The 14,009-nt window shown below is 36.6% G+C and overlaps 1 protein-coding gene across 1 annotated transcript in view; it reads right to left on the bottom strand.

The window, feature by feature from the left end:
* LAMA1 (laminin subunit alpha 1) overlaps positions 1 to 14,009 on the bottom strand; it is a 97,966-nt gene that overhangs the window by 11,897 nt on the left and 72,060 nt on the right. The window contains exons 39-52 of the mRNA XM_054515054.1: positions 13,799 to 13,915; positions 13,538 to 13,701; positions 12,786 to 12,924; positions 11,494 to 11,587; positions 10,194 to 10,310; positions 8,638 to 8,820; positions 8,215 to 8,369; positions 6,283 to 6,426; positions 4,832 to 4,965; positions 4,520 to 4,670; positions 3,883 to 4,007; positions 2,457 to 2,607; positions 1,207 to 1,351; positions 447 to 588 (exon numbers count right to left, since the gene is read on the bottom strand). Of these exons, the coding sequence (XP_054371029.1) occupies positions 447 to 588; positions 1,207 to 1,351; positions 2,457 to 2,607; positions 3,883 to 4,007; positions 4,520 to 4,670; positions 4,832 to 4,965; positions 6,283 to 6,426; positions 8,215 to 8,369; positions 8,638 to 8,820; positions 10,194 to 10,310; positions 11,494 to 11,587; positions 12,786 to 12,924; positions 13,538 to 13,701; positions 13,799 to 13,915 (1,961 nt within the window). The remainder of the gene's footprint in view (positions 1 to 446; positions 589 to 1,206; positions 1,352 to 2,456; positions 2,608 to 3,882; positions 4,008 to 4,519; positions 4,671 to 4,831; positions 4,966 to 6,282; positions 6,427 to 8,214; positions 8,370 to 8,637; positions 8,821 to 10,193; positions 10,311 to 11,493; positions 11,588 to 12,785; positions 12,925 to 13,537; positions 13,702 to 13,798; positions 13,916 to 14,009) is intronic.

Below are 14,009 nucleotides of genomic sequence, written 5' to 3'. Positions count from 1 at the left end.
CAGTTGGTTTTCCTCTGTTCCAAGTTACTGAATTACAGGAATTCTGAAGTACAACTTCTATCCTTAAGTGCAGTTTTGCCCATAAATGCCATCTGGAAAACACAAGGCTTGCACAGGTAGAGATCAAAGGAGCATCACTGCCAACAGCAGTGCTGGATGCTTGCCCCAAAGAGCAGGGGAGGCTGCTGTGGCAGCTGCTGTGGTGGAAATCAAAACCAAAATTATTTCTGATTTGAACTGCAGCATCAGCCCCACTAGTGGAAAGCACCATATCAGAGTCTGAAGTCAAAGGACAGATGTAAACTTCAACTAAACTTCAGAACTTAAAATAAACTAACTTCAGAATTCACTGTTTTTCTCTAATTTCAGAGGAGATAAGAGTGTGTAAAAGTTTTCCCCTCACCTTACAAGAGTCTTAGCAAAGGTGCAAAAATGACACACTTTACCTCAGAGCCCTCGATCTTGGCAGCCCACCAATGAAGACTGGGTCCTTATCAGAGCGGTTCAGGTCTGAGGCAACCCCAGGAGATTCTCCTTGCTTGGTTTCTTTATAACTAAGGTTATATGCATCCATGACTGCCAAAATTCCTGTAAAGAAAAGGGAGTAAAGATCTGGAGAAGAAAATGAATATATATTCTTCCCTTCCGGCAATCTTGTCCATAATAAAGGAAAATGTATTCATTGACTAGAACATGTATGGACAATCTTCTTATTCTTAGAATGAGCAATTTATTGTACTTCCAGCTATTCTGTTAATCTCATTCATTCCTCTCTGCCAAAACCAAATCTGGAGAAGTCTACAGGAAAATAGATACATATGAGAATATGTTATGACTATTAGCACATACGTGTTATTGCCAAAACACAGGCCCCCACCAAACAGTTGTACTAAGTAATACTAAAATGCAGGACAGAAAATGTGATCCCTCATCTATAGACTTGGACAAAAATCTTTCAGTCTTTAAAGATTGTTGGTATGTTTTTTGTGCAGCAGTTTCTACACTACCTGCTCTTTGTGAGATGTGCTAAACCAAGCACAAGATTTACACTGTAGTCCTTCTAAAAGCAAAGTACCCTAGGTGTGGCTGCTAAAGATACTGCATTGGAAGTAATCAAATTTGGTTGCAGTGGTGTTCCCTGCAGCTATCTTAGATATTTGTATTTGTAAGTGTGCAAACACCCAGTCTTGTCAACCTGTAGCCTACCTTGCTTCTTATTCCGATTGAATGAGATTTTATACCACGTTCCGTTGTTGTAACGATTTTCTGTTGTAAGAGCAAGGGGTCCTGAACCAAGATCAACAGTCACCCTCACTTTGCCATCAACAAGCTCAAGGGACAAGAAGTCTCTCTGAGAGGATGAAAAAAACCACCAAAACAAAAAACAGATTACAAACAAACAGATAACATTCCTGGAAATAAAATCTTCCTAAAGAATGCATGCCTGGCAGGTTTGGCCTACTGTGTGGAAAACATTTAGTAACTCTTGTACCTGGACTATTTGTTAGGCTCAACATGCTCATCTTTACTTTATTTAGGAAACTTAGGTTACAAGTACCTCACAAGGATGTATTTTTGTTTTGTTATTACCCTTACTTAAATGCATTGTGAGGTTTGATTACTCAGCAGAAGAATGGTTAAATAACAAAGTCACATTTTCCTGGTTTTGGATGAAGTTGAAAGTAATTTGATTTGACAGCATAATGATCAAACACTACGATGTTCTTCCTGCAAGAAGCAAAGACCGTCCTCACAGAGTAAAAAAGACTTTCTGAATTGCATTGAAGGTTCCCCCTCTGAACTGTAAAGCTTAAATCAGATATTATTGTGCAATGTATTCAGGCAGTGAGTATGTACAGCAAATGAATAATGCAGTGACTCTGAAAGAATCTGTACCCAAACAAAGCTTTTCCTTCCTTCAGGAACAGAAAACCACCATCTAAGTATGCAGTAAACTGCATGACATGACAATGAAGGTCTGGTGATGGGTCTGGGTTATATTGCTTTTGCAGGAGTTTTATTTAATTTGTTTCAGTGTACTGAATTCCCATCTTATGGATTTAATTCAATATGGTTTTGCATTACTATATTGTCCTTCTGCAAGCTCAATTCCAAAACATTTTTACATTCTGAAAAGGTTCCTCCAACTGAAAAAAACCAGCTTGTTGTCCTTACTGTTTCCTTTTCTATCCTTTAGCTAAGTAATCATTCCTTTTAGTCTAAAATACTTTATTTTTATTCTAAAATTTAAATAAATTGTGAAGAATTCTTTTCATTGTTTAATTTTGCCCTTAGTTTAGGAGGATAGTTGCTCTAATGAGTTGTCCTCTAGGGTTCTTGTCTTTAGTCCTTTAGCATATGATGCCAATCGCAGGTGATGAATTACACAAAAGTAGTAATATGTTCTAATGTATGTAAGCTGAATGACAGTTTAGGAATCTGATCCATTTTCTTACAGTGCCATTTGAAGCAAGATAGAGAAGAAGCCCATTTGGTGAAAAGGTACTGAAAGATATTAATATCTGAGTCACTGTTGACCGGAGTGCCTTCTCCACCACCGAGTATCCACTGCCATCAAAATGGAATGAAGTGTCCTCATCCTGTGGGCTACAGAAGCAGAAAACCCGTATAAAAATGTTAACTGAACACTTGTTTTTTCCCAGTTATTTTTATATAAAATATAAGAAAAGTTAGGTCATAGAATAGTTTGGGTTGGGAGGGACCTTAGAGCCCATCCCATTCCACTCCCTGCCACGTGAGGGAGACCTTCCACTAGACCAGGCTGCTCAGAGCCCCATCCAACCTGTCCTTGAACACTTGCAGGAATGGGACATCCACAACTTCTCGGGCAATATCTTCCAGCATCTCACCACCCTCACAGTAAAGACTTTCCTCCTAACTTCTAATCTAAACCTACTCTCTTTCAGTTGGAAGCCATTACCCCTTGTCCTGTCACTCCATGCCCCTGTAAATAGTCTCTCTCCATCTCTCTGGCTGGCTCCCTTCAGGTGCTGCTCAGTCAGTGCAGCCTCCAGGCCGTAATTTATAAAGTGTGGGGGAACACTTCAATCTTGATGTAATGAATCACTGAAGGATTCCAGCCAATGGCCACTTTCATTATGCAACCTCACAACACACGACTTAGCCATGGGGAAGGATGCACGCAAGATAAGTGTTCTTCCCTTATATACAAAAATGAAAGCCAAACTCAGTGATTTCCTAAGGGAAAAAAAATTGTAACAGCATACACCCCCTAAATTAACACATGTCATCCATTTCTCAAAATGCTTTGCATAATTGCACTTACAATACATGATCTATTAGCCCCTTTCCCTGCAGTACAAGACTAGTAAAAGTATCTCATACAGTCATGCAGCACCCTCTGCTGTTTCTGCATGAAATATTCTGCAAAGGGAATATGGACAAGCATATTTCTTTTTTATTCCTTAAACATAAAAATAGTAGTCTGCTAAAGGCACCAAGCTCGGTGGCTACAGTTTTGCTATCAATTTTTTTTATATGACTGCTTTACACTGTTTCTTACCCTAGGAAAGAATAAATCTGTCTTACAGAAAACTACTGAAAAGCAAAGATTCCACAGTATTTTGGTTCACTGGTAGTCCCTACTTTCCATGCACAGAATAGAGAGCAACAATAAAACTCCTCTGATAAAGTGATTCAAAAATTGAAATTCCATGCAAAGAAGTTATTTGATACCACTGATATATTGAGATTAATGTGCTCAGAACTGTAAGTTAATAATCAGTGAAACACTGCTATTTGTCTGAGCTCCATATGCTTAGTTAACACAAAAATATAATATTACAAATGTAAATTACTCTAAACAAGTTGAAAAAACCTAAAGAGAGTGAGACAAAATACCTTCCAAAACAGCCATTGCACTTGCCCTCTCTTTCTACGTAGTTCCAAAGACCAATAGATTTGCCATTCAGGGATGCCTCTCCTAGGCACCCTTTAAAATGGGTCACCTTAACAGCAGGTGATTTCTATAAGGAAATAAATAATTCATTAATACAATTAATGTTGAGTACTCTGAAAATTATGCAGTAAAATTTTTGCTTGGTTGTTTTGCTTGAACTTCAACTTTGTTAGATATAAATCATAATAGGAGAACAACATGTTTTAATGTAACTATTAACAATTATAATTGAAATAATGATAGATAAGTACATCAAAAAAGTAAAATAACTATGTCCTTGACCTACTTACACACCCCTCATGGCATGAATAACAATTGCCATGGAAGAAGCAAAAACCATTTGATAATGTCTGTACATGGTACATGTGCACACAGACTGCTCTGGTTAAACATTATGCAAAAATTTCCAGGGAAAATTAACTTCAGGATCCAAGAAGACCCTTACAGCATCTCTGCTTTGTGCTTGGAGTACCTGGCATCTCTTAATGAAGTAACCAAATCAAGCAATTACTTCTAACGCAAAAGTATTTCTCAAACATGTTCAAAACAATTAACAGAATGCTGATCTCAGAATTTAACCTTGATTTGCCCTCCAAGTCCTCCAATAAACATTAGGGTTGACTTGTTAACATCCAATATGCTGGCTGTCCCCAGAGAGGTTCCAGATTTAGGTGAAGGCTTCTGATTGGAGTTCATCTCCTCTATGCTGAGTGTACCTGTTTTTCCAAACCTGCCAAATACAAATAAATAGTCTTAGACATCACCAGGCCTAATCAACACATACATACTTCTAAGGACAAGAAAAATCTCATAACTGAAAATGATGAGTGGACATCATCCAAACAGTGGAGGCTTTGTGTACACCACTTATGACATTCTCATTTTAATTACCTGGTGGCATGTATTCTGTGCCATTTGTTGTTGTCAATTTGGAAATCAGGATATTCCACTCTTGTTGGTCCAGAGCCCAAATCCCAAAGAAGAGCTACCTTACCACGTCGCATCTCCACTGCCAGGAAGTCTGTCTGAAAAACAGCAGAGCCTATTCTAATTCATGGAATCAAATGTGTATTTTCACCAGCAACATTGAGAAAGTCTTTCCAGATTCATGTCCCCGCATCCCAGATTACAGGAGTTGACATTTAGCAAAATCAGGCTTTTCACTCACCTCTAATGAGACAAAACTCTCTCAGGTTATATGCAAGTAGCTGAATGTCTTATTTATATATATATATACACACATACACTTACCAGTCTGTGAAAAAGTACTATCCGATGATAGTGTGCCACAAGGAATTTCCAGCTGTGCATTTCTTGGGATTACACAGGGAATGAAGCAGAGAGCAATGCGACAGTGAGCCATCACACTCCCTTCCAAGTGGGTCCCCCATGCTCATGAGGGACATCTTCAAGAATTTTAGCTGTGTTACCAAGCAAATCATCTGATGCACTCCAGCGTGCTATATGAAAGTGTCACAGGGGGTGTTACACTCCATGTAGTTAATGCAAAACACAGGAAAAGGAAGGGGGAGTTTCAGCACAGGGCCAAGAGACAGCAGCTAAGGAATCTGGTGCTTCTATTGACTACCTTTGAAAATCTCTGAAATCATCTAAGGCATGAAAATATTTCCACCCCTATTGAACACGTCTCTCTGCAAGGGGCCTCACTTGGTTACTTAGTTTGAAATCAAGTAGGAAATGTTGGAACCCTAGATGCTGAGAATTTTAAACTTTCTATGCTGAAAGGCACAGACTCGCAAGAGAACACTGTATTTGACCTGAGGCTGTGGAGAAAGTTTCCAAAATTGATTGACAGCACTAAAATTACAAGTGTGTAGTTACTTAGAAGTGTATAATATCACAGAGTAGAAAACTTAGAGTTTGGGGTTTTAGAATATAGAAATAAATATGAAGCAAGATGGAGGTTTTAAGGCAGAGACAAGTTGTTCTTCTTTACCTTCTTCCTCCTTTTTCTTCATGGGTTTGGGTGATGTTTTGTAATTGAACAAAAAAGTCCAGATTGAGGGCATCGAGGGATCAGTTATTAGGTTAAAAGGGAAAATAATCTAAGTATAATTTCTAATTAGATAGTTTAGCCTTAAATGACCTTGTAACAAGAGATAGTTAGCCATTTTTTGCCTTACTAATGAAGGACTACAAAACTCACAGTTGTGAGGCTGTAGCACTGATAAGAAACAATAAACACCTAAGTCAGAACGTGAACTATAGTCTCAAGTGCCTTCAATCCTGACCCCAACAAAGGTAAAAAAACAAGCAAAGAAAAAGCATATTTAAAACTTTTGACTACCATCACCTTCAGTAAATGTACCCCAGAAACTTACCTTTCCATTGCTACCCAAGTAGAAAAGAAGGTTATCTGGTTCAGCAGTTTTCACATTGAGTGTTAAGGTGTTGTAATTTGTAGATGAAATTTGGGGTTGATAGGCACGAATGCAATCTCTGTCTGCTGATACTGCAACTTTAATCTGGGGGGAAAAGAAGAAAACAGAATCTAAACAAATTTCAGTGAACACAGCACTCTTTTGTGGAGTATGTACTTAGCTTCTGACCAACAAATGCAAACCTTTTGCTGAGATCCTTCCATGCAATCTAAGTATTGCTGGCTGGGCTACATTTTTCCAATCTTCTAGGTATCTCATAATAAAGAGATTCACAATAGAAAAGAATGAAATCTGTCTCAATACACTCACTCAATTGGGAGATTTGAATCAGTAAACAAACTATTCAAATACCTCAGAAAATAACAGTAAGTCTTGGGGCAGAAGACCATATAGCTGCAGAAAGCCATGTCAAAATATCAGAAAACAAAGATACAGAAATCCAAAACATTTTAAAATAAAGGAAACCATTTCTAGTCTATATAGAGAGATTTTTTTTTAACAAACGAAAAAGGAGACTGTCTGCAACAATTCCAGTTATTTCAAATTTGTAACCGTTTACACAATATTAAAAATACATTTGTGAATATATGGCAACTTCCACTTTTTAAAGATTAAATAAATAATATTCCTACTGTCATATCCCTAAGACCACTGTTTAGTAAACTGATGAAAAATTGATCTAAGCTAAATGCAACCAAACTTCCAGCAGCTTGGTAGTATAATGACAGAAAATCCATCTTAGCAAGAAAAAAACCTTAATTCCTTTAACTTCATGGAATATACCTGTAACTACTAAATGCATACAGCACACGTGTGTGTATGTGCGTATCTGGACACAGATACATAACGTTTCTCTTGTGTAGCAAAAAATTACCAACAAACCAACAAACAAAAAAGACCAAACAAAAATACAAACTAACAACTCAAACTCCCTCAAAACAAAACAAAACCCTTAAACCACCACCCTGCAAACAGAACAAATTCCCCCAGAATGGAAAAAGGGACTCTGCTAACACTTCTTTTCACCTTGCCTGGAACTTCTGTGGCTTATGACACCTCAGAAAATACCATTCTCTTTTTTTTTGCAGTGGATTCATTAAGCTTCAGTAGACTGTGACAGAGAAGCAATAACCATATAATTAAGAAGATTTGCAGAAAGAACTGAGTGCCTTTTTTTTCTTAACCTTACAATAATATATCCACAAGTATGTCCAAGGCATACCAAAAATTACTCATTGCAAAGTAATTTTCATATTTCTCTCACAGTCTAATGAGATCCATAGTACAGTTGATTCACTTTTGCTGTCTTTAAGGTAGAAGCAGAGACTTAAAAACAAGTACACTGTCTTAAAGTACTCTGGATACTCAGCTGCTTCTTGCAAAGAACATATGGACATGACAGGCCACAGATGGCAAACTTATTGATAGAATCAACACTCTTGACAAGAAGTTTGTAGTGGTATTTGATGTCATATGGGGCACCCCAGATCAATCTCTAAATAACCTCAAAAATTAACATCTCATTCTAAAGAGAATAGCAGTACCATCCTCCAGCTTGTCTCTTTCTTATCAAAATCTCTCATGACAGTTCTCTGGCGTACTATGTTTCATTATTTTTATAGGAAACAGGAGGAAATAGCAGATAAATTACTAGCTGGCTGTTATGACATACTCACAAATGCAAAAACAACCTTGATGCTAAAACCTTAAAATGTTGCCACTATGATTTAGCATCAGTCAGTGCTCTTTGGACTTCACTGAGACTCAGCAACAACAACCAGGCACCTGGAAAGTAAATTTTAAGCTTCTTATCTCAAACAACCTCCCTGCCAAAAGTGAAAATTCAGTTAAGTCTGGGATGATAGAACTTACAGATGCTGCCTGCTTGCGGGCCTGGCTGATAAGTTCTTTAATTTCAGACAGGTTTCTGTTCAGGTTCTCCTCTAGCATTTTCAAAGGTTTGAGTCTATCCAGTAAAAGACTTGCTTGTGCTTCAACTTCTTTAACTTGTTTTTCAGCTGTGAATGCTGTGGAAACATAAAAGAAATGTTGAGGTAGGTTGAAATTGCTAAAATACTTAGCCAGCTTGTGATCATTTTGGTTTCAGCAACTTGTAACATCAGTAAGGGATATACATCCCATGTGAATCCTCTAGAGGACTTTTTTTAAAAGTTAGCATATTTTTACTGAATTAGGAATAAACTCTCAGTCCATCAGACTCTTATTTAATGCCCGTTAAAACTGAATTTTAATACCGCTTCTGCTAGCAGTGACATTGCCACAGAGCAAACTTACCAGCTTTTGATGAATCAGTTATGAGTTCACTTGTTTTCCTCAAAGTGTCATTAACTTGGGACAATGTAGAAGATGTATTCATTAGCTTTTGACTGAACTCCCCAAAGTGACTTAAATCCACCACAGCACTGATGTTTGCAGACACAGCCAGCTCTTTCACTTCAAGCATGTATCTCCTGGTATCTGAAACACAGTTCCAAGGTTAAAAAACATTCAAAACTTTCATACATTCTTGTGACTAACAAATGCCTGGCTTTGTAACAGCAACTAAAAACATAGTCAAAATACTAGGAATGCTGTCACTTACATTCCTGTCATAATAAGAGTTTTTTGTTTCTTCGGGGAACTTGATTCTCCCTATCTCATCAGGAAGTTTGTATGAATGCATCAGGCTCTTAGTGTTTAAGTTCCCTAAATGAGTGTTGGTTCCCAGAGACACTTTAGTCTGAGACTGAAGATTTGAATCCTATGCAAAGCTGGCGAGGCAGAAAGTCTGTGTATTACACCCTCTTTTTTTGGCTACAATCACCTGTATACTGAGTGCATCACCCCCAGTCTTAGCCTGCCCCTTACACCCTCTGCCCACAAGAGAGGGAAGAGGCTGCAGCTGGCAAAACAGGGCTGAGTTAGACCCCCACGGATCCTCCTCTCTGATCAGGGAAAAAAAAAGAGACAACTTCAAGAATTTTAACAACAAAGCTGAAAGCAAACAATGTTAAACTGTGAGTTAAGGAGAACACTCCTGTGATTTTAATGACTTAATTTTCAATGTGTAGCTTTATGATAGATAGCACCCTGCTGTTCATATCCAGTGTAACATCATCACTACTATTACCCTTTAGCATGAATTAGGTCTCTGAACTGTAAAATGGGTATTTTAAGGCTTTGAAGTTAGCATTCTAATCCAGATTCACAGTAGAATCAAACAGCCCTAGCAAGAAGTATTTATCAGTGGCTTTTCTAACTTAAAACACATTATTTAGATAGACTAAATATTTTGGACCCTCTTATTCACAACTTTAAAGTTATTTTCTCAATTAGTTTCCATGAGCTTTAGGTCTTGCCTTTATTCAAAATGATGACAGAAAAAAGAGGAATTCTTTCAATTTAGAAAAGCACAGAAAATAGATTTTAATCAATTAAATGAAGTCTGCATTTACAACAAGAAAATATTTACATGCAGGCTGTAAAATTCATAGATTAATATAAACAGTTTTGAAACAAGCCAGAAAAGTGAAATCTATGAAATGTCTCTGCATGTGGGATTAAACATTCTATAACTTCACTCTCCTTACATATCAGTGCAATTATATTTCTATCAGAGCCCCTCCTGATTCACAGCAATGTGAAATGTGAATCAGACTACAGACCTTATATTATAACCCAATTATGTTTAATGGGTTTACTGAAAAGAATGTGAAATATTTAGGAGGCTAAATGAAGTCTCCAGTATAGATTATTGCTAGGTTTCTGCAATCAGATAATGAACAGGGTTTTATTACAACTGTACTAGAGAGTTCTGTAATAAGGAGAATGTCAATATAAATTTCACTTACTGTTACGCAATGCTCTGAGTATCAACAGAGAATCATTAAGTTGGTTGCCAATTTTATTTGTACTTTCCTGAATCTTTTCTACCTTTTTGTTCAACCCATTCAATCCAAATAGAAGTCCTGTTGAAAGAAATAACATACACATAAACAAATACCATACAACCCACACAAAACCAAAGTATTCATTTATTTCATCAATGGAGCTTTTTTTTTTTCAACTGAAAGAGCATTTCATAAACAGGAATGCAAAATGAATGCAATATAAAGAGATAAGCTCCTGTGGGCACTGCTCTGTTCAAAGCTAACCTTTTTGGCCAATTTCATGAGACTGAATGGCTACAAACATAGCAAGGAAACAGCTATAAATTAAAATTATTCCATGATTGTGAACTCTAATATTTTTACAGTGTTCTTCATGTTTTATGTTATCTAACAGGAGCCAAATAAGTGGCTTTTTTTCCTATATATTTGTGATCTGCTTGCAGAATCCTCTCATTAGAAATTAAAAAATGTAGAATAGAAGGAACAAAAAAGGGTAATTCTGTCCATCTGAATTACATAAAATTTATACATACTTGTAAACCACCGGTATTGCAAGACAACACTATTTTACAGTTACAGTTTATCTTGGTGAAACATTCCCTTTCTGTCCAATTTTGTCAAAAATTTAACTTAGGGTTGGCTTCTGCTCCTACACAAAGCCATTGTTCAAGATGCTTTTGAATTTTCATGGTGTAGACTTCAATGCCTTGCTAGTATCAAGGTTCAGTGCCTTGCCTTGGAGTAATAGAAAAACCAAAAGTATTTTAAAGTTTATGGAGACAAAGAACTTCAGCTTTTTTTTTTTGTATTTCAGCTGTCCAGCAGTAACAAATAAAAAGGATTAGGATTTAAACATGTCGTCTTACATACCTGTGCCATCCATGATTTATTAAATAAAAACAAATGAATGGAATTTTCAAGAATTATGCTTTGTCTAGTACATGATCTCTAATGATTTAATTAATAAAGTTTGGAAAAACAGGCACTGCAAGCACTGCTTATAGGTAAATGGGGTATAGTGCAGGCCAAATGTTTAAACATTTACAGAGAAAAATTTTAGTCTTACCTAAAAAATGAAAATACTATGAGAACCCATAAAACATTAATCTTAATTGCATGATAATATGTACATAGTCATATGTATATATTTACCTTAGCTTATGCTCATGAAAAAAAAAAAAAGAAACAGAAAAAAAAGCAGCACAAAACAGAAAATGGAGAAAAGAAACAGAGGCAGAAATATGAATTCTATGGAACTGACCATCACTTTTTTTCTTCAGATTTTTAGCTTCATTCTGAAATTTGGAGCTAAGCAGTAGAGTTTCTTTTCCCAGAAGACTGAAAGACTCCTCTGGCTAAAAAACACAAACATTAAGTTGCCACATATGCAAAACAGAAATTCAACTGAAAACATTTAAGTATTTGCAGACACCTAAATAAAGCTATTGAATATTCTTGTTATTTATGAGATATTCTATTCATTACCTTATTAAGCATCCATTAGAAATAATACAAGTTGTTATCCTTTATTCAAGAATGTGACATTGAGTGGCTTTGTGTTTAATAATAAAAAAAAGATGACTATGAAACAAAACCTACAAAATTTTAGTTTCAATACTGCTAGTGATTGTGTTCTCTTTTGGAAATTCTAATTCCAGACCTAATTCAAAATTTCCAGCCCTGAGCAATTTAAAGTGAGATATTTCAAAATCACAGTCTTAGAGGCATTCTTTTACCTTTCTCCTACTGAAAAAAACCTGGAAAAACACCTTGAAGGATTCATGCTGTAGACAGTTTAATAAGACAGAGTGCTATATAAAAACATACAAGCTCACAAAACAATGTCAATTATTTTGATCCCTGTCACGTAAATGCATTCTCACATGTTTGCTTGTGCAGGTATAACGTGAGTGACAAAGAGATGTGAGGGAGGAAATAAAATTATAGAAAACTGTTAAGATCAGATTGGGAACTGGTCTGGTCTTTCTAACCTACTGTTTCAGTAACAATCAGATAATCTTTGAAGGCAGAGGGATGGTAGATGAGACACAAACATATATTTGTTGTGAAATGTCCTCTACTAAGCAAAGTAGCTGTGGTTGGGAATACCCAGAGAGAAATGGAAGAGGGATAGGTTAAATAAGGAGATAATTGAATAATTACAAAGGTGGAAGGGAGCACTAGAGGTTTGGGAATTTAAGTTCTACTGGAATACATGTCAAATGTCTGATATAAATCCTCACAGAATCAAGTCCAGTCCAGCTAAACATGCATTAGACATTAAAAAGCAAACAAAACAAAGGGAAAATGGTACTGTGGCAGAGAGAAAAGCAAGGTAAGCAGAACTTGAGATGTGGTGTCATTACTGCCTTGGAGTAGTGATTCAGGATACAGTACATACTAGCTGGTGAAAAAAAAAACAACAGGCTGCCATCAAGGACATGCCTCCATCAAGAAGACTCAAGTTTTCAGCAAGTGCAGAAATAATTAGAACAAATATTCCTAAATGAGAAAGGAGAAGACATAAATTAAAGTACTAATATTGGTACTTACTAAATCCAAGGGGCCATTCACAACTCTAGATGCATCATCTGCCAAACTTTCTGTTCTTTCAATCACACTTTTAACACTGGAGTGAGTGTAGATAGCAGCAGTTGTGTTCAGAGTCACATTTCTTACTCTGGAAAGGTCACTGAAGAGACAATTAACAAGCAATCCTGTTTTCAATCAAGCACTGAGTTCCATATCTTCAATTACAACATGCACATCTTTCCAGAATACATGATGCATTCTGAAGAAAACAAGCACACCTTGCCCAAGGTTGCATAAGGGGGTTTCAATTCATTATTTTGAACTGAAAGACCAAGTTAAAAGGTTTTCAATTACGGGGCTTTTCTCTATTTTGTTAGTTGCTGTTCTGCTTTTTTCCATTCCATCTCTATTTTTTTCTCCTAATTTGTTCCCTTTTGCCTATGTTAATTTTTTTCAATTTATAAAGACCCTTAGAACAAACAAATCATATTGCCTAAACAGAACAGAAACAAGCCCCTATCTGAAACTCAAAGCTAAGTACAGACGCAGGTTCTAGGAGGAAATTATAAGCATCTGAAATCTCATCTATATTAAATTTTGCTTTATTGAATTTATCTAGCAGTGATGAGGTCAAGAATTGCTTAATGTTACTCCAATCAAAATTTTCTGTTTTCAAAACATGGGCAGGGAATGAGTTTAGTGAGTTAGGCCTCTACGTATTAAATCTGACACTAATGTAAACCTCATAATTTTGTAATTCTTGAGTTGATCACCTCTCTAGTGCATCTGCAAGTCTTTGGAACTGCGTGGCATGTTCCTCAGCTCTGTATACCAAGTCAAGTACTCCTCTCACAGACATCTGCATCACCAGCTCATCCACATGATGCCTCAGTTTGGCGTTCCACAGGACCAACCCATCCTGGTGGACTTCCACATTCTGCAAAAAAAAATGTTTCTCTTTTTTTTTTGTTTTTGTTTCACTAGCAAAATAAACTTAAGAGTCTCTAAGAGGATGTTAAAACTTTAGGACTTACAAATGTAGAGTTCTCTACATCTTGGGTAAGAGCAGCAGCATCACTCAGTAGGACCTCCCCTTCTTTAATGAGCATGGTCGAGACTTCTTCACCTTCCTTTATTTTTAGCTTTTTGTCCTATAGCATAAATCAAGTGTTTTACAGCAGGCTGATAAGCCAGCTATACTGATGAATTCACATAAGATAATATTGTGGTTTTCAAACAGGGGTC

This window comes from Molothrus ater, chromosome 1 (genome assembly GCF_012460135.2).
Source record: "Molothrus ater isolate BHLD 08-10-18 breed brown headed cowbird chromosome 1, BPBGC_Mater_1.1, whole genome shotgun sequence".
Taxonomy (NCBI): domain Eukaryota; kingdom Metazoa; phylum Chordata; class Aves; order Passeriformes; family Icteridae; genus Molothrus; species Molothrus ater.
This window is presented reverse-complemented; position numbering and strand designations above follow the sequence as displayed.